General features: G+C 42.4%; 1 protein-coding gene across 3 annotated transcripts; it reads right to left on the reverse strand.

The window, feature by feature from the left end:
* Positions 1-2,071: 2,071 nt before the first annotated feature.
* On the reverse strand, positions 2,072-22,207 carry ACY3 (aminoacylase 3). 3 transcript variants are annotated; one of them, XM_054972028.1, is made up of 8 exons: positions 22,106-22,207; positions 11,273-11,330; positions 9,225-9,477; positions 8,720-8,915; positions 8,517-8,610; positions 6,169-6,276; positions 3,332-3,441; positions 2,072-2,409 (listed from the first exon to the last, which is right to left on the reverse strand). In XM_054972028.1, exons 3-8 carry the CDS (start codon positions 9,455-9,457, stop codon positions 2,215-2,217), a joined length of 936 nt encoding a protein of 311 aa, XP_054828003.1. In that variant the 5' UTR covers positions 9,458-9,477; positions 11,273-11,330; positions 22,106-22,207; the 3' UTR covers positions 2,072-2,214. The 3 variants fall into 3 exon arrangements, with proteins under 3 accessions (XP_054828003.1, XP_054828002.1, XP_054828004.1); XM_054972027.1 differs by lacking the exon at positions 11,273-11,330; XM_054972029.1 differs by lacking the exons at positions 6,169-6,276; positions 11,273-11,330.
* Positions 22,208-23,422: the final 1,215 nt, after the last annotated feature.

A 23,422-nucleotide genomic window follows, 5' to 3' on the forward strand; every position in this document is an offset into this window, starting at 1 on the left:
GCTTACATCCTCCTATGCTGAGGGTCAGCAGGGCTTCTGTGCTGTAGCATAATGGCAGAGCACCTCCTTAGTAAGCAAGAAGTCCCAACTTTATTCTTTGGCATTTACAGTTTACTGGCTTACAAGTAAAAGAGTTTGGAAAAGACCCAGGACCCTTAGCCAGTCTGGACTTTGTAGACCACAGCATAGGGAAGTGTCATTTGGAGGGTCCTGGAGAAAAGCGCACCAAGCACAGACACAATCCACTTATCTCCTTTTCTTCTAACCACTGGGAAAATGCTAGCAGTGTCTGCAGCTTTCACAGGTCAAAATATCTTAGCCTGTGGGAGCTTCATCTTTGAGTTTCTTCAGTCACAGACTGTCGAAACGCCATCTGTGTTCCATAGGTATTTCCATAAAATATATAATAATGAACATTGTGTTTCTGTGTATATTCTTGATCACTCCATGGGCAGACAGGAATTTTGAGAACAGCAAATAAAAATGCAAAGGAAACATTCATAGACGCTAAACTGGTTTGTTCTGTAAATGCTTTCAAATACTCAAGAGTGTCCTGAAGCTGGTGGATCTAGTTCTCAAATTCTGCCTGCACAAGCAGGGAATAAAGCCAGTGCTGTTAGCAGTGAGGCACACAGAATCATAAGATGGTGAGTTTTTTTTTTTTGTAAAATTTTTATTGGGTTAGAACATTAATATTTTTACATTACATTGCATTCAATTATCCCCTAATTTTTCGTTTCTAACCCCCTCCCTTTCCCCCCCTTTTGTTGACTTCCAACAGCTTTCCCACCCTCTGTCCCTTTTCCCTTACTTCTATTAATTTCCTCTATCTAAAACAAATATATATTCTCCATTATATTAAGCAGTACATCTTTAACTCTTTTACTTACTAAACATCCAAACTATACTTCTTTAGATAAACAATTTATCCCATTTTCCAGTTTTGAATATTTCTGTATGTCATAAACCATAAAAATTTCCCACATTTAAATCAAACAATTTGATTTGTTCTCTCTATATTAATCATTTCTTCTTTTTATAGTATTTCTATATAACTCATCACATAGTCAGTCATTTTAACTCTTCTATACATTCAGTTTGGTGCATATAAGTCTTATCAAGTAAAAAAAAAATATTGTTAATTACTCAATCCTCATGTTTAAACCGTTAATTATTCTCTATCAATATTCTATCAATTAACCTTTACATATCTATATATATCTCAATCAATTAATTAATCTAACTGCTTATAAATTCACATTTCTCTTCCTCCCCCGGTAAAGTCACCCCTCTCTTTTATACTTTTATTGTACTTCAGTAGTTCTCAAACTGCCACAGTTTTCCTCCCACCTCCCACTTCTTCTCCAGATATTGTTTCAGCTTCTCCCAGTCTGTGTTAAACTGCCCTGAGTCCAGATCTCTCAGTTTTCTTGTCATCTTGTCCATTTCAGCCATATACAGCAATTTGTAGATCCAATCTTCAATAGTTGGCACTTCTTGTACTTTCCATTTCTGCGCATACAAAAGTCTAGCTGCTGCAGTCATATAAAATATCAACGTCCTATGGTGGGCTGGGATTCCCTCCATTCCCAAGTTTAGCAGCAGGAGTATAAGATGGTGAGTTTTGATGAGATCCTCCACTGACAGAATTCTACAAGGGTCTTGGAACTGACAAAAAATCCCCCTTTTTCACACGTGCATGCATGCACGCACGCACGCACGCACGCACGCACACACACAGAACTCAGATAACATTATTATTGTATCTATTTGATCTTATCTGACCTCATTCCTAATAGTTTGGATACAATGACAGAGATCATTGCAGGAAGTAGGGGAACTGATGCTGAACTATGAATGCAGGATTTGAATGTAGGTTTACATCCAACAGTCATGCCACAGGACCATACTGGCTCACCAAAACCAGGAAACATTCCACACCACAGGTATCAAATGACAACCTGAAGAAGCATGTTGACGACAAGATTAGTGTAAATTCTTTGGATGAAACTACATGGACTACTCTTATCACACAAACATAGAAAAATCTGTCTCCAGTAATAAACTGTGAACTGATTGATATTCTTTTTATTCTTTGCAAGTATTCTTTAGATAACTCACATGACAATAGTGCAGAACATAAATCATTCAAATTGTAATTGTTTTTCTCACAGCATATTGTTAGTTTGGTTACCATGATTAAACTTGACTTGTTTAAAACTTCTTTTGCAATGCTGGTAAGGAGAATGTGTGTTTTTCCATCAGGACAAAGGCAACTTTCTTCTCATAGTAGGCTGCCTCATTAATGAAGGCTGGGTAGGTGATGTCATTGCCTTCATACAGAATAGGCTCACCATTGACTGTCTGGAAAATGGGGTCCCCAGGCTTCAAGGGTAGGAAATCTTTATCCTAAAGCAGGAGATTTTGGTTATAGGTCAAGAATATATCGTCAGAAGTCTTTACCCATCGCCCGTATTCATGTACCTCCATTACACTACCCTTATAGTTTGGAGTGACAAAAGCATCCTTAACAGAAATTGGAAATGATATACTGAGAACACTGTCTCAGTATATCAGTTCCATATCACCACCATTTGCCTGCATAATCTGTGTAGTCCTGAAGGATTGGGTGGAATAGAATGTGGTGGCACACATACCTTTAATAGTGTTAGAAAAGAGCAAGAATCCAGTAGCACCCATAAGACTAACCAAATTTGTGGTAGGGTATGAATTTTTGTGAGTCACAGCTCACTTCTTCAGATACAGCTAGGATGTGAGTCCCTCTGTCCTTATATTTTGGTGAGTAGTATGATCTCAGATGCTGAATGACAATGGCAGTTAAATGACAAAAGCCAGTGAATGACAAGAGCAGGCGTGATTGAATAGGGTGGGGTATGCAGAGGCGTGGTGGGTGTGGAGAAATCAGCATTGGTAATGAGACAAGAAATCCATGTCTTGATTCAGTCCCGGTGGATGCATTGTCTTGAGCTTTGTTATCAGTTGCAATTCAGTAGTCTCTCTAATCTGATATTTTTTCTAATCTGCAACTGATAATGAAGCACAGGACAAAGCAGACTAACAGGGCTACCCATCTTGCTCTTTAATAGTGTGTTGCAGAGGGAATTTTGGCAGCTGCACTGTTTCTTGGTCCTTCAACATTATAGCATGATAAATTTCAGCTGCCAAAATTCTCACTTGTAATAAGTATTAAAGGAGTTCTGTCCTCTGTTGCTTTCATAGTTCAATCACTATAAAAATATATATTAGATTACAATTTCTCACACACAAAATGTTTTCCCAACTTTTCTTTCTCATCTTTATTCATACTCACTTGCAGATTTGGATGTACCACAGCAGAAATCTCACCGTCAGAATAGCGAGGGTAGTCTATGCGTTGAGCTACCTTGTGTGCTTCGATCTTAAAGGCTGGGAACAACATGCCTGATAATAGGAGGATATTATAAGTTAGAGTTTAGTCATATGAGGAATATAGCAAAGTAAAAGTAAATGTAATATTTTATTGTTTGACAACCATAGTGTTCTCCCAGCTTCCCCCAATGTTCTCTGAGTCCTACTGCCTACAACTCTGCCCCCTTAGCTGGCAGGGATCCCTTGTAAACTCCCATCCTCTATGTTCCTGTAAGAGTGTCTCTCTAAATTACAACCTCTCTAAATTACAATGCTACAATAAAATAAAATTGGTTAGTCTTAAAGGTGCTACTGGACTCTTTGATTTTGCTACTACAGACTAACACGGCTAACTCCTCTGGATCTAAATTACAACGATCACTACAGATATGGCATGGAAAGCTCAACCAGAGAAACAGTTGTCTCTCCTAGGATTTCTTTAGCTCAGAAGGCACAAAATGTTCCACACTGACTCACAGAAAGTATGGAATTGCTCGGATAGGGTTGCCAGATGTCCAGTTTTGATCTGGATAGTCTAGTATTCTTCCTTTCTGTCCAGTAAATAAATTGAGAAAATACTGGACATATAAATTTCCAATATGTCCAGTATTTTCTAATTAAGAAAGCCTGCAACCACTATGGCCAAGCTCTATACCTGTGCTCTTCTCCTGTGGCTTGATAAAGTGGCAGCATACCTATCCACTTGTTCTCCATTACAGCCTGCAAGATTTGAAATAGGGCTGCCAGAACCCCGATGGGGGTGGGGGATACTCTGCTCCCAGCCTCTGCCCTCTACCACCACTCACTTGGCTAGCGGGGGAAAAGGCAGGAAAACAGGCCTCCTGAGTGCACTCCTGGTGCAGACCGAGGCCATCACTTCCAGGAGTGACGTCATTGCATAGGCCCCTGGGAGCATGCATGCACTTCACACTGGGCCTATTGTAGGGTTGCCAAGTCGAGGTTGGGAAATTACTGGAGATTTTGGGGGTGGAGCCTGGAGAGGGTGGGGAGGGGCCTCAGTGGGGTATAATGCCATAGAGTTCACCCTTCAGAGCAGCCATTTCTCCAGGGAAACTGGTAATGTTGCCTGGAGATCAAGTGTAATTCCAGGAGATCTCCAGCTACCACCTGGAGGCTGGCATCACTAGCCTATTGCGAGTGGGAGAGTAGTAAGGTTGCAGACTCCTAGTTGGGCAATTCCTGGAGTTTTGAGAGGATGGAGCCTGGGGAAAGGAGTTTTAGGAGGGGAGGGACCCCAGACGACAATAATGCCATAGTGTGTGCCCTCCAAAGCTGCCATTTTCTCCAGGGGAACTGATCTCTGTTGCCTGGCAACCCATTGCAATTCCAAGAGGTCTCTGGGGCGGGCCCATCTGGAAATTGGCAACCTGAGAGAATTAAGCATATGCTGTTTCCCTTTTAGGACAATGGGGATTTTAAAATGTGTTGCTTTGGATGGTGTCTCTTATACCCCTTTACACTGTATAAAATAGAATTTGCTAGATTATCTGTGTAATCCCATGCAGATTTACTAGTTTCTAATTATTTCATTGAGTTCAATAGGTTTAGACTGAACGTAACTTTATAGGTACGAACTGTATATTATGTTAAATATCATCATGATGCTAAAATGTAAGTTAAATTTAGAAATGTGTAATTACAAATCTACAATAGATTTGTTAGGCTTTAAGGTGGACAGAACTCTCTGGCCTAGTTCTCCCAGATGTAGGTTTGGAGTGTATCCCTTCCAGATTCAAAACAGAACACTCTTCCATATTAAAAAAAAGAAACAACAAATAGAGAGACCCAGTGTGGTGTAGTGGGCAGAGTGCATGATTAGGATCTAGGAAACCCAGGGTGAATCCCTCACCCCCTCCATGGAAGCTTGCTGGGTAACTTTAGGCCAGTCACACACTCTCAACCTAACCTACCTCACAGGGTTGTTGTGAGGATAAACTGGAGGAATAGAGAATGATGTAAGCTGCTGTGGAATTCCCATTGGGGATAACGTGGAAAAGAAGTAAATAAATAAAACATACATACATGTGTGTATAACAATGTGTTTTTATCAAATGTGTCCAGTAGGGATCCAATTCCTCCGGTGGGGGTGAGTGACCCCTCCTCCCAGCCTCTGCCCCCACAACTGCTTACCTGGCTGGTGCGGGGTGTGTGTGGAGAATGGGCCTGGGAGCTCCAGAGCGTGCTCCTGCAAGTTCCAGAGGACTTCCTCGTCACACCAGGAATGACATCATTCCTGGCCCGACAAGGAAGTCTTCCAGAGCACACACTTTGCGCACATGCAAGATAGTTCCCCTCAAGTGTTCCCCCCCTTTGGAACCTCTGTCCCCTGGTTTAGGCCCCAGGGGATGTCCAGTATTTTTGTTGTAACCATCTGGCAAACCATCTGAACACTGTTTACTGCTTCAGAAAGTGATTTGTTACTAAAGTTCATTCTCCAAGAGCTTACTGTATGTTGAAATAGGGCCTACAACCCCATGGGCCAGTGCAGATCAGAGTCCTATAAAATGGGCCACAATTATATCCCCCAAACATTTCATGTGATGTATGACGGGTTCTTTCTCTTGCTGTGAGAAATTGGAGATTGTTGACATTCGCCAATAAAACTATAAAGGCAATGTCTACTACAAGCTCCAATTATTTTATATATATATTCATGAAACTCGTTCTTTGTCATAATCATTTAACTTAACGCCCAGTCCCAAGAATCAATATAGAAGAAGACAGGATTGGCTAGATCACCCTTGTTAAAAAGATCAGTGAAGTCCAGAGCACAGGCCATGATGGATTGCATCTGAGCAAGGAGGTCAGCTCGCAGTACCCCTTGAGGCTGTGGACCCAGCTCTAATGCTGCAAAGGGTTACATAGAGATGATAATGTTGATTAATTGTTGGAATTATCATGCAGAGTCCCTTTCTGTATTACCTTCTCATTTCCTTCTCAAATTTTGCATAACTGAAACAATACCATTCTTATTTTTCATCACACTCCCTTTCACCAATCAGTACATCTTTCTATATCTAACTAAGATAGGAAGGAAAAGCTGAAAGATAACTATTAAGCACAAGTGGAGACAGAAGATATTATTTGTTACCCTTGTTAGCTTTTAGCTATTGCATCTTTACAATATGTAGATCTCAGACATAAACAATGGAATACCACCATAGATTTTCTCAGCACATACTGGCAAGTCCTGCATCTTTCATAACACAAAGCACAAGGTTGTTGGATTAACTAAAAACAATTAGCATTATTATCTGCTACCTCGCCCCCAAATGATGTGATGTTCCTCTGAAATCTAGTAAGATTCGAATGAGAAGATAGATTTGTTATTGTCCTTTAATACTCCAGCTGTTTTTAAGAAAGCCAGGCTACATCTACATGGTGAGGAATCACTACTCTGTATTCATTGCTACACTGAGTGCATTTTTGAGGGTGTTGAAAAAACTTGGTAAATGGAATAGCTCTCTAGCCTTTTGGAGCTCTTTATTTTATTTACATAATTTATACCCTGCTCCTCCCAATAAGAACTGAAAGCAATGACTCCATTCTTCTCTCCTCCTTTTTACCCTCACAACAACTCTGTGAAGTAGGTCATTGTTATAACAACTACCAATTTTTAAAAGTCCTCTGGTAGTGTGTCCACCAGGGAACTGGCAGCTGTGACAGGCTGACAGAAGGAAAATGGCAACAATGTGGATGGACCTTTGAAAATGTGCTCCTTCGTGTTCAGATGACATGATAGCACACTAGGATACTGCTCCCCCCTCCTTTGCTTGTAATTTTCCACTAGGAAAGTGGGCAGCGGTATAGGCTTTTATCAAATCTCTCTTTCCTTTTGTGTAGTCTTACCAGACACACACAGAAACATGGTCAGAGGAAATGTCTGGGGTCTCTGATGGAGGATAGTAGTGCACAGGTTCTCAAGAGAAGAAAGCCAACAAGATGGCAGAGGTAACGTATATGAGCTGGAACAAGAAACCTGGAAACTTTATTCTGCTTACCTCCTTTACAATCAAAGGGGTAAATCCTAGACAAAGGGAAAGTGGATAACATTTATTGTCTAATTTATTTCCTTTGCTCAGATGTTGTGAGGCAATTGTTGTTCCTCTGTATACTTTTTTCTGTAACCAATGATCACTTAAACAATGAAAGATATATTTTTTTCTTTTCTAAAACTGGTATTACATGGTCAGTCTGCACCCAGTAGAAGCTTAGCTTGGTCCATGCTTATGAAGATTCAAGAAAGGACAGGGATACAGATGTGGACAATCCTAAGCAAGTGAGATCTCCATGTCTTTTCCTATTTCCATTGTGGCTTGGAGTATGAGAGTGATTGTTAATTTGTAGAGACATGAAGAAAGAGTCTGGTTGCAGGTCTCCAGACAAATACACTTCTCTAACATTTGGCTTGCTGGTGGCAGTGAAAAGGAATCCTAGTTATGCTGAAGTGGGTGGGTAGTGGAAAAATACTCAGAAGGTGAACTCTTAATTGAGGCCTAACAGCTTGAGACCTGGACTAGCTGAGACAATTCCAGATTCCCCATGGTAGAAATAGGGTCCTGTGGGGCCCATTTTACCATAGACATTGTATGGATGTCCTCCCCAAAAGTCAACAACTCTAGTTTGAATGCCAGTGCAGATGGAGAAAAACGTCCTTGTGGGAGCAGCCAGAGAGAGAGAGCTCTAGATGAGAAAGGGAGCCAAGAGAAACCAGAAACAGATTTACTTTTTCAGACAGGGTAGACCTGTCCCAAGACACTTTGTTGCCCTAAATAGCTGCACTGCTCATTTTGAGAGGGTGAAATCTTTTGCAGTGTTGCAGCTGAGTCAAACTCTTTCGGCCCATGTGGGGGACGCCCATGATGTGAAGTAGGCTCCAGCATCCACAGCTTTATAAGGAGGAGTTCTGTGGTGCACCTCTTCTATTAAGATCTAAAGGGCTTCATTGGCACCCTTTATTATGATCTATCTCAAGTAACTGCTTGGGCAGTTGGGCTGAGTCACATTCAGGGATCCCTTCAGACCAACCAGGGCATGATGGGGGGGCGAAGTTGTCATCAGTTTAATCCAAGCTGAAAACTCCCTACCTAGTGCAGCCTTGGCCACTGAACTGATGCCGTAAGTCTCTTCTCCTGGTAGCTGATAAAGGAATATGGGGCAGGAGCTCTTTGTGTAATGTTTCTGTAGAGGAATGAACCAAGAAAAATGTCTTTAAGGGAATGCCAGTTTTACTTCCCATAAAAAGGTAGAGTGATTAGATTTTGAGGAAATCCTTGTGACATGGGCTTACCTGAATGTAGTTACACATGTGCATGGGCAACAGGCTATGTTCAGAGTCCACAATAAGGCAGGCACCCATGTTGGATGTGGTGTTATGCAGGTCAAACATGAAGTCATAGGCTTGAAATGAGCCCTTGGGGCCAAATATCTGGTTGACCTCCCAAGTACGTTGAACCTCATAGGATTCTATATCTGAGTCCTTTGAACTGAGGAACAGACATGACAATGGTGGTGTGAAGATTCCCAGAGTGGATAGTCCACCCCCTTCCCAAAGACTGCAGTTTTCATCTATCAGGGGATCACATTGTCCCATAGAAACTACTCAGAGGGTATGGAGTGTCTAGAAGCTTTCACAGCAAACATCAAAAGAGCATTTAGTGCACCTCAGTATTCTCAAGCCCAGTACAGAGTAATGCAAGCTGAAGCTGCTAACTCCTCTCCAATAACTGCTGAACAGGGAAAGTTCTCACCTCTCTGGGGAATACTAGTAGAATGTTGCATGATGGGATACTCACTTGAGGAATTCAGCTGAGAAAGTGCGATTTAGGTCCCTATCAATGTAACGCACGCACTTGTCAACTGCACGAGGGTTACCCAGGAAGGGTGTGGCATGGAATGTGTCACGCTGCAGCTCAGTGGGATTCCGTAGCCAATGCTTGACCAGGAAAATTCCTGACATCTCATTTCCATGTGTGCCTCCACAGATCGCTACATGTTTTAATGATGGGAGGTAATGAATGGGTGCCATAACTGTGGTGAGTTCAGCTCCTGTCAGGAGAAAGAAGGGCATAAGAGAGATCACTCTCTTGGAAACAAGCAAGAGAAGGACATCCACATTCCTGTCCACCCAAGCAAACCTGTTTACTTTCCCCCTACTAGGGTTAAAGTCAGCCCAGGGGAAGGGTTTTTTGATTGGTCAAATAATGCAAGGCAAGGAAGAGCTAACCCTCCTCTCCCCAGTTCTATAGCCCTGGATTTAATTCTTTTGGCCAGTATTGAAGTTTACAGCAGCTGCTTTTAAGTTGAGGGGAATCTATCATGTCTCACCTGTGTCTCACATAGTTTGACCTCAGGGCTCAACACTGGATGATATACAAGAAATCCATGATTAGAGTCTCTCAATTATTAAGCAGTTTTACTTTCCTTATACAATCCCATTTGGCTGCATTGAAGACAGAAGAAGTTGCTCAAAAAGGGAATCTTTAACACTTTCCTCCCTTACTATTATTGTAAGATCTGGGTCCAATAGCACCTTAAAGACTAGCTAAATTTTCAAGGTATGAGCTTTCAAGAGTCAAAGCTTCCTTAAAGAAAGTTCATACCTTGGAAATCTAGTTGGTCTTTAAGGTGCTATTGGACCCAGATCTTTCTCTTTGACTGCAGACCAACACAGCTACCCACCTGAAACTATTTAATGTAAGTCTCACATTTCCTCTCACAAAGCTGCAATTAGTTTCCCTAGGGACAAAATACAGGTACGGATGTTCTACCTGCCATTTCACCCTATGGCATGTGGGAAGGATGTTTATATTGAAAAGAGAGCATTAAAGCTTCCTCTCCCTTTGCCACTTCAAAGCAGTCATGTGGAGCTACTAATTCCTTTTTTGAAAAAGGAGCAATCTTAGACGGGGATCTCCTGCATTACATCTGCTTTGACCCTGACTAATTATTGGTATAAATACGTAAATAGCCCATTATTCTAAGTACATAATGTTATTTACTGCTATGCTATGAAAAGCTTCAGCTTTCCATTTCTACATATTAAATCATTTTTCTCCAGACCTGATGGCAATCCAACCATTAATATTATCACCAATGTGGAACCCCTTCTTGCAAGATGAAAGGATCATCTGCAGTATCTAGCAGCACACACCACATCTTAAAGACTGGTAATTGGGAGTTCCTGGCAACTGGCCCCATAGTCCCTTCAACACTTAATGTTCTTTGTGTTTGCTATGTCAAAACAATTGAGAGAAACAAAGGACTTGGAGTAGATGGAATACCAATAGAGCTATTTCAAACTACAGAAATGGGGTCCATCAAAATATTAACAAGAATCTGTCAACAAATATGGAAAACAAAACAATGGCTCACAGACTGGAGACACTCCATCTACATTCCAATTCCAAAAAAGGGGTATGCCAAAGAGTGTGGTAACTATTGGATTATTGTGTTAATTTCCCATGCAAGCAAAGTGATGCTCAAGATTCTACAGCAAAAACTCTTACCATTTATGGAACAAATGCCAGATGTTCAAGCTGGCTTCAGGCAAGGAAGAGGCACTAGAGATCACATCACAAATTTATGATGGCTGATGGAACACACCAGGGAATTTCAGAAGAAAATCAGCACGTATTTTATAGATTATAGCAAAGCTTTTGATTGTGTGGATCATGAAAAGCTCTGGATAGTGTTAAAAGAAATGGGGGTGCCACAACATCAGATTGTTTTGATGCACAACCTGTATTCTGGACAAGAGGCTACTGTTAGGACGGAATATGGGGAAACAGAATGGTTTCCAGTTGGCAAAGGTGTCAAGCAAGGATGCATATTATCTCCCTACCTGTTCAACCTCTATGCAGAGCATATCATAAGGAAAGCTGGATTAGATCTAGAAGAAGCTGGTGTAAAAATTGGTGGAAAATTAACAATTTGAGATATGCAGATGATACCACATTACTGGCAGAAAATAGTTGAAGACATGAAACAACTACCGATGAAGGTTAAAGGAGAAAGCACTAAAGCAGGATTACATCTGAACATCAAGAAGACAAAAGTAATGACTAATGAGGAGTTAACACAATTTTAAAGTTGACAGTGAGGAAATTGAAATTGTCCAAGATTTTTTATTCCTTGGCTCAATCATCAACCAACAGCCAGACTGCAATGAGGAAATCAGAAGGAGATTGGAGACTTGGAAGAGCAGCTGTGAGGGAGCTAGATAAGATCCTTAAAGATAAAGATGTCTCTTTGGGAACCAAGATCAAGATAATCCAAACAACGGTATTCCCCATTATGATATATGGATGTGAAAGTTGGACAGTGAAGAAAGCTGACAGGAAGAAAATTATTTCATTTGAAATGTGGTGCTGGAGGAGAGTTCTGCAGATACCATGGAAAAATAAGTGGGTACTAGATCAAATCAAGCCTGAATTCTCCATAGAAGCTAAAACGACAAAACTGAGGCTATTGTACTTTGGTACGATAGGCTATCATACTCTTGTCTTATGAGAAGACAAGATTCTTTGGAAAGTCAATAATGCTAGGAAAAGCAGAAGGCAGTAGGAAAAGAGGAAGACCTAAAATGAGATGGGGCTTGATTCAATAAAAGAACAGACATCCTGCAAGATCTGAGCAAGTCTGTTAAAGATAGGACATTTTGGAAGTCTTTCATTCATAGGGCTGCCATAGGTCAGGCAACCTGCTGGTGGCGACCTCACACACACACACACACACGCGCGCACACACACACACACACACACAGAAAAGCATCTATTTTCAATTTCATTAAATTGCCTCATATATAATAGAAAGCTGATGCTGAACATCTGCTAATTTTTTTTTTAAGTTCTAGTTTTTGCTAGATCTTGTAGGCCAAAATTATTATTCTGGAATATCTCAGGTCATATTATGGAAGAAGTTCAATCTTACAAACATCTGGGTGTTACATTCCAACATTAATTCTCTTGGGCTTTGAATGCTAAAGAGATATTTATGAAAGTTAAGAATACAGCTGCAATTTTGAGGATTTTTTTTTTACCGCAGGTGTTCATTATGTCCCTGCAGCTTTGGATGCATTTGGAGCAAAAATAACCTCACTGTTTTTGTATGCTATCTTGGTGTGGAATGGTAGTCTGGGTACGTGCCCAAATATAATTCAGACAAATTTCCTTCCTAGATGTATCACCTTATCCTCCCTGTTAATGGAAACTGGGCAGAAGACAGTCTCTCTTACAGCCTGGTTAATGGTTATTAAATATTGGGTTGCAATCAGTCTAGAGAGTAAGGAATCACTAGTTTCACTGTCAGCATTAGATTCTTTTAAACCTGGATAGGTTCATCTGTTTATAGATAAGCTGAAATCACTTGACCGGGAATGAGACTTTTTGCTGGACCTTAGGGAAGACTGGTGCTTATAGTCTGGTTAGTAGCTACCTTCTGGCAGAAGAATGGCGTGATCTTCAGGAAGGGAAGTAACACATATGGATATTTTAATCAATACCAGTTTCCTATTATTTCTATACTATTACTGTGCCATGTTACTGAAGATTCTTTTTTCTTTCAAGAATGAATTCACTTCCACTTGCTGTCTTACATGGATGATTTAAAGGCCAAGACAGGGGATTTAGAGTCTGTATCTGTAATAAGTCTTTGGTAGAAACTAAATAGTCCAAACAAGGAAAAAATCCACCGGAAACAATTACTAGTGGTGTTAATTATATTATTTAAAGTGCCGGTGCTCTACAGTTGAATAAATAGTAATTGTTAAAAGCCTATACAAAAATATCTGGTACATTTATAAATACAATAGCAGTGCAATACAATGAGCATTTCATACAGCATTTCATATAACTCAAATGGCAATGTGGTAGGATGCAAACCTCTAAACTACTGATTCGCTGACCATGCAATCCTAATCAGAGTTACAACTTTTTAAACCCATTGACTTCAGTGGATTCAGAAGAGTGTACCTTTGTTTATGATTGTACTGCAAAGAATCTGGCGTGACTCAGCAATTTGATATCTTGTCTAGCTTTTTCAGAATGATCTGTACCTTACAGCCCAATCTGTAAGTGCAGTGTAAGTCCCTGTGCTGGCGTTGGTTGGGGGGACGGGGTGTGAATTAGTCAGCTCCCTAAGCTGTTTTGGACTTGGGCACACCCCCAACAGTGCCAGAAAGTTATGCTGCTAAAAATGGCGTCATAGGCCATAGAGTCCTATTGTTTGGGAAAACTTATTTTATTCGATTTATATCCCCCCCCCCCCGGGCCTTGTCCAAGTGACCTGGTGGAGCACAGGATGACAACTACTGCGGGGACCAATCTGCTCGCACCACTGTGACGGCCGAGCCCCCTCGCTGGTAGCCAATCAATGCCCCACACATCCCACATAACCTCCAGCCAGGATGGACATGGCCCCAGGTAAGTAGGGCCTCAGCTGGGGGCTCTGTTCAAGAGCTCCCCAGCCATGAGGTCCTTGAGCATGCAGTGGGAGAGAGTACACATGGAGGTGGGCCAAGAGTGCAAAATTTGGGGCATGCCTTGCACTGACACACGGGAGGAGAGCTAAGTCCAGAATGGCTAACAGCTCCCACCCAAGTTGCCTTACAAGTTTCCTGTCTCCTGAATCCTGGCTTGAGGAGGGGTGAGAGGCAACCCACAGGTAAGAAGGAGCTGAGGAGTATACTACCTGACTTGCTTGTTCACACTTGTCTCCTCTCTTCCCTCACTGGTGCCTGCCTCTGTGGATGAGGCTCACCAGGGAGGGGATGCAGCCCCTGCCTGCAAGCCGGCATGGCCCATGCCTGCCAAAGAGGTAGATGCCAAAGAGCTGTGCTTGACACAGCTGTTACAGGGGGAGGGCTTCCAGCAGCCCATGGAAGGGCTCCATTCAAACTTCCTTGACTAAGCTCCCTCTGTTGGGCAGGGGAGAGAGCACGGCCCCAGGTCAGGTGACTGGGTGCTCACTCTCAGAACTCCCTGTTGACAGCAGGTGCACAACCCCTCAACTGTCTCCCTCACAGGATCAGAGCTGCAAGCAGCCGCAGGAGCATACCATCCAGATGCAGATGAGGAGTACTTTCTTGCTGGAGGTGCATGCATCATCTGGTTGCTGGCAGCACCAGTAACAATGGAACCACTGCCTCTGTCCCCAGCCCTGAACACCCTCCTGGAACATGGCAGATCAGGCTGGGGCTTGGGTGAGGCCGGGCCCCTTGCCACACGTGTCTGTTTCCCTTTCAGGCAGGTTGCAACTCATTGGGGAGGCCAAGGAGCATGGCTGTTCCACCCCCAATGGTACTCCTCGACTGCCATTCGAGCCCAGCCCTCGGAGCAGCTCATTAGGCAGATCACATCTCAACCTCGCTCCTGTGAGGGCAGCACAAGGAATGGATCTTGCAGCTCTCACTGCTGTGCAAACAGGCTCTGCTTCCTTCCCGGTTGAGGGACATTCATCCTCTTCACTTTTCACAGCTCAATAAAGTCTGTGTTGAACAATATCTCCCTTCCTGTCTGTTTGCTTGCCTGTGGATGACAGTAGTCTCCCCCTCCACTTCCCCATAGGGCTGCCCTTTCACACATCTCAGAGAATGGTTACTGGCTGTGGCTGGGACGGATAGGGTGGCTCCAGTTTCCTCCATGCCTCGGCATTGCTCTGCTGCCAAAAGAAGCAGGAGTCCAATGGCACTTTGGAGGCTCTGGCTCCATCTAGTTCCCCTCCCCCCACCTCAACTTCACTGCAGGCAGTGGGGTGGGACTTGCAGTATTGCTCGTGTGTGTCTGGTGGGTTGGGGGTGGGGTGCCATGGTGGACTCTTATTCTCCAACAGACAGCGCTGCTGATATCTGATAAGCTAGGCAGAAAATCACTGCATGTGGGGAGTGAGGTTGATGCTGGGAAGTGTGTGTGTCCTGGGATCTTTGAGACTCCTCCCCCGCAAGGCCAGACCACCCTACCTTTTGCTGTTTGCAGAGGCTGGGATAGACTTTGGGAATCTGGTGCAGGAGATGGGATGATGCCCCCAAAGCCATTTCTCTGGTCCTGCAAGCCATCATTCCACTCTGGGGGGTGTCATCCCAGGACCAGGGCATGGCAATCAGGGTCCACCTCGAATTCTCCTTGCATCTTTGCAATGCAGTGATGTGTTTCCATAGATCCATAACATGTCGATGGCCATTTGTTGCTCCCATCACATCTAATGGCCCTCCTTTCCCGTAATTTCCAATGGGTGGTCCTGAAATTCGTTTCAGAACTCGCCCCCCTTGCCTCTAAGGAGCTGCCTTTCTGAGACTTGGGGGACTTATCCTCAGTGCCAGGGTCTGTGGGTGTGACCCTCACTGGGTCCTGCTGCCTTCCTGGTCTTACTTTTCAAGAAGGGGTGCATGTTTCTTTGAGCAGTGGTGGCAGAGTTTGCAAGCAAATGAAGCAACAGCCTCCACCCTGGCCCTTGTCAGAAATGGGGGTTTGGCAAGCTGGTTGGCAGTGCCCTGTCTATACCTTCAGTGCCTCTCCATAGGGCAGATGCCTCGGTTGGGGTGCAGTGTCTGCTTGTGGGGGTCCTCCTGCCCTGTGTACCTGCTCTCTGTGGGGTGGGGGAGTGGCATTGGCAGGTGGACCCAGGGAAAAGTAGCCTGGCCCGAGGACTAGCTACACCTTTCCATGTGCTGTCAAAAGCAGCTGCTCTGCAATTGGTGGATTGCCCAGGCAACTACAGAGCATTCTGTTCTGGCCACTCCTCGCTGGGCTTGGCAACTACGGAGCATTCTCTTCTGGCCATGCCTTGCCAGGCTCGGCCTGTTGGTACAGCTATCCTGTGAAAATCCTTAGGGAGCGAACCAGCACTGCTGCAGTTATGTGAGTACATGGGTGCTCGGGGGGCGGGGGGGCGCTCAGGATTGGGCTGTTATGTGGTTTGGACATTTCTCCAATGCTATTCAATCAACCAAAAGTGTCAGAAGGCCCCAAACAACAGGTTTTTAGAAGGCAAACATGAGGTGTTTCTGCCTCTGTTAAAAACAACCTCTAGAGATATCACAGCTATCAGAGCTTCTATCAACACTTTGTAATCCCCCGTTGATCAGAGTACTGATTTGTTGGGAGCAGGTGAAGAATGACCCTTCCTCACAAAGATCAGAATACCAGGACGGTGGCCTCCTTCACCAAGTTCTTTGCATCACACACCAGGAAAGCTACTCTTGAATGCTCATCCTGCACTGGGCAGGGGGTTGGACTAGAAGGTCTGTATGGCCCCTTCCAGCTCTGTGATTCTGTGAATAAATTTTATGTGTTGGATGAAACATGATTAATCAGAGAAGGGTAATCCCATGACTTTTATTGCACCTTCGCTGAGGAACTGCACAATTTATCTGAATAATATGTATCAGTAGTTGGTGGGGCCCAGCTTCCACAACAGAAAAGTCAGTGACCCAGGGCTTTCATAGTTAAGTTTTTCAGATTCCTCACAAAGGAAAGAAGAACATGCAAAAAAAGGGGTATTTTTACTGAGGTTCCTCCAAATTAGTTGGGAGGTTCCTCTCAATATACTATGCATCTGATGTTGTAGATCCAAACTGTACTTTTGTTGGCATTTACCAGAGAATGCAATGTGGCTATTTATATGCAGCTGAAGATGTTCTTCTTAGTCTATATGCTACCTTACTGTTCCCATTATCTCTGTTTTTATTTTATTTTATTTATGCTATTTATAGTCTGACTCAAGGCAGATTACACAGTGCAAGTCAAATACAATAAACAGGATGGTGTTGGTAGATATTGCCATCAAGTCATAGCTGATTTATTGCAACCCTTGCCGAGATTTTCAAGACAAGAGACTAAGAGCCAAATCAGATGAGATGCCTGACACGTGGAGGACACACGTCAGTTTCCCACAACGTTCCATGGGAAGTGTAGTGAGAGAGAACCTTTGCCAGCGTGCTCGGCTCCCTCTGGCTGCCGAGTGCATTTAGGGGATCAAGGGGAGCGCGCTGGTGGGGGCAAGTGGGACAAGAAGCCAATCACCACGGTCAGCTCCCTCTTGCCACAGGCACAATCGGCTCCCTCTTGCCGCCGCCTGCACGCTTGGTTCCCTCTAGCTGCTGAGTGCTTTTAGGGGAGCAAGAAGAGCTGGCAGCGGTGAGAGGGAGCCAAGTGGACTAGACAAGATGCCTAGAGAAAGAACCTCTGCCAGGGAGAAGAGGGATTCTCCCTGGCAGAGGTTCTTTCTCATTACACTTGCCTTGGAACTTTGTGGGAAACTGACGCATGTCCTTCGTGCATCAGGCATCGTGTCTGATTTGCCAACTGCCTGCCTCTGCATAGCAACTGTGGACTTCCTTGGAGGTTTCCCATCCTATTACTAACCAACACCAATGCTGCTTAGCTTCCGAGATGTGATGCAATCAGGATTGCCCAGGCTGTCCATGTCAGGGATCAACAGGTTGAGACATTCAATACACAAAGCAGTAAGATATGGATTGCAAAAGTCTGAAAATGGACGCACTGATTCTCAGTGCAATCCTAAACAGAATTGCTCTTTTCTAACTCCACTTAAGTCAATATTTTAGCAGGTTCTAACTCTGCTTAGGATAGAACAGGTTATTTATCAGTAAGGGAGTTTCAGCCATCTCCAAATAATGATTTGATTACTGTATCTGATCGTATCCTGCTTGGGAGGGTGGGATTAAATTCGTCACTGATTTACATAATTCTGAAGTTTAGGCAGTCATCAGATTTTAATCCTGGGGAGTTTATCATTCTGTTGCTGCCTCTAGCCTGCCTGCTTTTTCTTAACTCTGATTTATCTCAAAAGCCAGTCAACCCTGCTTTTTGATATAGTTATATTTGCCATGATCTTTATATCCTTCTTAGTTCTCACCTGCCATACATTTGAGTACTTCTGGCTGTTGCATACTTATTGTGCCTTGATTATTGAGATCACTGAATTATGAAGATGCAAATTGCAGACTCATCACAGTGGCTCCATACAAACATTTAATTTAGCACTACCTAGTGTCAGACTAGGTAGAATCTCTGAGATCCAGATTCAAATCCCATCTCTGCCATGAAAAGCTACTGGATGACCTTGGGCTAGACTTCCCCTCTTGACCTAACCTGCCTCAAATAGGTTTGTTGTGTGGATAAAATGGAGGAGGGGAGAATTAGGTTGTAAGCAAATCTGGGTCCCTGTTGGGGAGAAAAGCAGAATTTAAATATAAAAGTGAGTATGTCACATCTTGCATTATCCACAGCAATTCCAAGCAAAAAACAACAGCAGCAACAACCCTCAAATATTTCCAGAATATGTTGCAGAATATTGTCATAGTAAAATTGCAGAATATGCCATAGTAAAAATGCAGAGGCTACTGAAGAGAGCGGTAGAGGCACAAGCAGCTGCAGTTCAGTGCAGCTAAGACTGTTGCTTTCCTTTTCACCTTCCACTGCAGATGCCATTCCCAGTTGGTGAAAGAGGAGAGGAAGAAGTAGCAGCACCTGCCCAGAACGCTAGTATGCCTCCACTACTTCTAGGAGTAACCCAATCATAATTTTTAAAAAACTATACCCTACAGACTTTGCCATAAACACAAGCAGTGCACTGTATGGCCCTCTCGCATGGCTCTCCAGCAGGGAATGATGGGGTGCTCAACCATCTGTCTTTATACAACACTATTATATATAATGTTGTATTTTAGGCTTGCCAACCTCAAGCTTGGAGCTTGGAGATCTCCTGGAATTACAACTGATCTCCAGACTAGAAACATGAGTTATCCTGGAGAAAATGGTTGCTTTGGAGGGTAAACTCTATAATATTATACCATGATATTATACCCTCTTGAGGTCCCTCCCTCCCCCAAACCCCACCCTCCCCAGGCTCTGCCTCCAAATCTTCAGGACTTTCCCAACTTGGAGTTGGCAATCCAATATATTATATATGCATATGTATATGTTTTGCCATTAAAGAATATTTCAGTGGGCAAGACCTTAAACTCTGCTTGTTATTGACGGTACTCATGATCTTCATGTTTATCTTCCAATGCTGGTAACGGCTGTATTTGCTTATACACTTGTCTCAGCCTTTTAAATTTACAAACTTTTAATTTGTAAGATATGAACTTCAATGTTGTACTTACTTGCTAATGTATTAACAGGAAAGTCACTAGCTAGTTTTTCTTTAATACAGTTTACTGAGAAGAAAAATGACAGAAGCAAGGAAATATTTGTTACTATGAAGAAAGGTCTGAGTGGATAGGAGTTTACAGTTGATTATTAATGCCAATAACAACCTTTGTAAGCAATTTTTTAAACTCATGGTATTGCTTCTCTTCACATTTTCTTTTCTATTCTTCTTTTTATTGTGGTTACATTGTATTGTGGGTAGAAATTTTCTGTTTGAAAAGAAAATATTGAAAATTAAAATAAAAATCCCAGTGAATTGTTGAAATTTGGGTCTGTTCAACATATTGATTCTTTTTAATGGTTTCTCTTTATCTGCTCAGTGCCTACAATGGAGATCTCCTGGGAATCCTATGCATGCTGCCTTGTTTCACATGATGGAAGCAAAATGGAATATTAAAGGCATTCACAATATACATATATATTTTTAAAAACTCATTTCTCTGGGAAAAACTAGCAACTCACATACATTTTCTTACAATAATAAGTGCTCCTGATCTGATTAATATGCAATAAAATATGTTAAAGCAGGTAATGGCTACCTTTTTAAACATTACATTGATGCTTATGATGATGGTTCCATATACAATGGATTTTCTGCTTCAGGCATAAAAACATTTTAGGAAGCACTGCTGAGTTTTGCGGCAAACAATAAGCTGCTTCGTTATCCATTATATTTCTGTCATGCAGCCTTGTGTGCTTGTCTGGTTCCTGCTGAGAGACCAGGCTTTGCGGGAGCTAGACTGCAAAAATACCCGTTTCCCAAACCCATTGCAAGTTCAGTGCGTAGCACTATCAATCTTACCACAGAACATGAGAGTGGCCTTATAACCATTCATTTTGTTTTAGAAACCATGGTAGCACCTGGATATTCATATCTCATCTGATGTCTTAAAGGTAACACAACAAAAAAATCATAAAATGAAACAAGTAAACATTATCTCAGCCAGCTAGAAGAGTAATAATTCATCATAATCAAATGAATTAATTGTCTCACATTCTGTTCCAGATACATTTGGTGTCTTTGAATTCTAGTGATCCAGAAGTGCATTTGGTCAGGAAGCAACATTTCCAGAGTGAAACATTTGATTGTTCAAAGAAAGATTACAAAAGGCAGTCTAGCAAGATGTTTTCAACTTCATTTAGCTACTCAGTTTGGAACTGTATTCATTTTTAAAATTTGTACTGCTTAGACAGTCAGTGGATCCAAATAGTTTTTAGATCCAGAGGAGTTCACTGTGTTAGTCTGTAGCTGCAAAATAGTAAAAAGTCCAGTAGTGCCTTTAAGACTAATCAACTTTATTGAGGCATAAGCTTTCAAGAATCACAGCTCTCTTCGTCAGATGCATCTGACAAAGAGAACTGTGGTTTTTAGTTTTTAGATAGTTTTTAGTTTCAGGTGGATAGATTAGTTGGTATGCAGTAGAACAGCTTTGCATCTCCCCACTCATGATGTACTTAAAAACAGCATAGCAATTTGATAGCTCTGTAGGGCATCCAGAAGCTTCCTTCCTCTGGCAAATGTTTGGCCATCATTTTGATTGCCAAAGAATCATGGTAATTAGCAGGATAGCCAGAGAACCCAAATGACAGCCAACTCTTGCTAACTCTTTCAAGAGATAGGTTAGTAGAAAAGATCGTAACTTTTGATTTCTGATCATTAATATGGAGAGATCCAAATTTACAATAAAACGAGAACATTTTTAGAGCTTGCCACCTGCTCACTGCTGAAAAGGCAAGCCAGCCATGCCCTTCCTAGACTCTTGTGAGATTCCTTCTGCTTACAAAAGTTCAGGCTATCAAAGGGGGAAGTAGATAGAAGAAAGCAATACATTTCATCAGCAGCCTTCAGCTGCAGAGCTTTCCCAGTGACTAACTCTAATTTGATCTTTTAATAATTTTTTTAATGTATAAGATTTTAACTGTATAACCCCTTGTTATATAATTATGAAAACCATGTAAATGTATTTGTATATTATATCAGATTCCCCTGAAGAAGCCTATTTGTTGAAATGCATAGGGAATTTTTTAGCTGAGTAATATTTTCCCCCTTTTCTTGCCCCATCAGTTTTGGTCTTGTTTTTATCTCTCTATGATTGGTGCAGCCATTTATTTTCTCCTTACCTCAGTTTAGGCTGGAAAAGTCAATAATGCTAGGAAAAGTGGAAGGCAGTAGGAAAAGAGATGGCTTGACTCAATAAAAGAAGTGCCACGTCCTCCAGATTGCAGGATTTGAGCAAGTCTGTTAATGATAGGGCATTTTGGAGGTCTTTCATTCATTGGGTCACCATACACACACACACACACACACACACACACACACAGAGAGAGAGAGAGAGAGAGAGAGAGAGAGAGAGAGAGAGAGAGAGAGAGAGAGAGAGAGAGAGAGAGAGAGAGAGAGAGAGCAAGCTTAGGCCAAATGTAGATAAAAACAATTCTGCTGCCCAGAATAAACTTTTGGCTTCTGTGATCTCCAGTGACAGTGCACAGAAACAAGGAATACTTACCAGTCAGAACCTCCACATACCCTCTTGGAGCATCAGAAATGTTCTTAGGTGAAGAAGGTGTCTTCCAACCAAGTGAACTCTCTGTAACTGCTAAGCACACAAAGCCACAGACACTGGAAAATGAAGGTTTAACCTTTGTCTTTTCTCACTGGGAACTTAGTGAATGATTGTCTGTGTGACAAAGAGTGACCCGTGGATCGCATTGTATCTGTAGAAAGAAAACTTGTTGCAAGCTCATGTCATGAAGTGCTGTATGTATGCAAGGGAAGGGGTGGGAAGGGAAACCTGGGACATTCCTCTAAATAATGCAGCGACGGCAATTCTCTATGAAATATAGACTCTTGTATAGGGTTGTTGGTCCACTCTTAGCTTGGACCAGAACATTAAAGGAGTTTGGGCCATACAGAGGAAGGGAATTGATCGCTTTTTAAACAAACACCAAATGGTAGGCATTTATTTAAAATGAGATTTATTTATTTATGGGTTATATTGTTTGAGACTAATTTAACTATCTATTGCCTGCTAACTGGGACAGTGACAGCAGGACAGAGCAGAATATCATCCAGCTCTGAGAGCCAGTTTGGTGTAGTGGTTAAGAGCGGCAGGACTCTAATCTGGAGAACCGGGTTTGATTCCCCACTCCTCCACTTGAAACCAGCTGGGTGACCTTGGGTTAGTCATAGCTCTTCCAGAGCTCTTTCAGCCCCACCCACCTCACAGGGTGATTGTTGTGAGGATAATAATTATACACTTTGTAAGCTTCTCTGAGTGGGTGTTAAGTTGTCCTGAAGGGTGGTATATAAATTGAATGTTGTTGTATTATAAGAATACACTTGCCCCAAAAGCCGATTTCAGTGTACTGCACTGTTAGGAAGAAATATGGTGAAACAATCTGCCAGACAGCCACAAACGGGTCAATAAACAGATGGACAGTCCATCAAAAAATTCTTTGATCAAAGCTGGAAAACAGGATGTGGACCGAAGTGGCAGGTGTTTGACTATCTCTATTTTTTAGAAGTGCCATGAGTGCTGCTTCTGTTTTAGGAATCTGAAGGCTTGAACTGCTTATTTATTTGCCTGTTTCCTCAGTAACTGCTCTGCCTGTATGTTTATCAATAAACTGATATTTCTGTACTCGCTTCTCACACTTTCAAAATGAATTAACCTCCCAGGACTATTTGGCAATGTGGGGAACACAAAATAGTGTAACACAGATGAAAATCCCATTCTTCCCCAGTTTCTTGCAAGACTTAAAAGTTTCTATTATATTCTGGAATCACAAAACAGCAAAATCAGTTTACAGATACCACTATGGCC

This window comes from Eublepharis macularius, chromosome 2 (genome assembly GCF_028583425.1).
Source record: "Eublepharis macularius isolate TG4126 chromosome 2, MPM_Emac_v1.0, whole genome shotgun sequence".
Taxonomy (NCBI): Eukaryota; Metazoa; Chordata; class Lepidosauria; order Squamata; family Eublepharidae; genus Eublepharis; species Eublepharis macularius.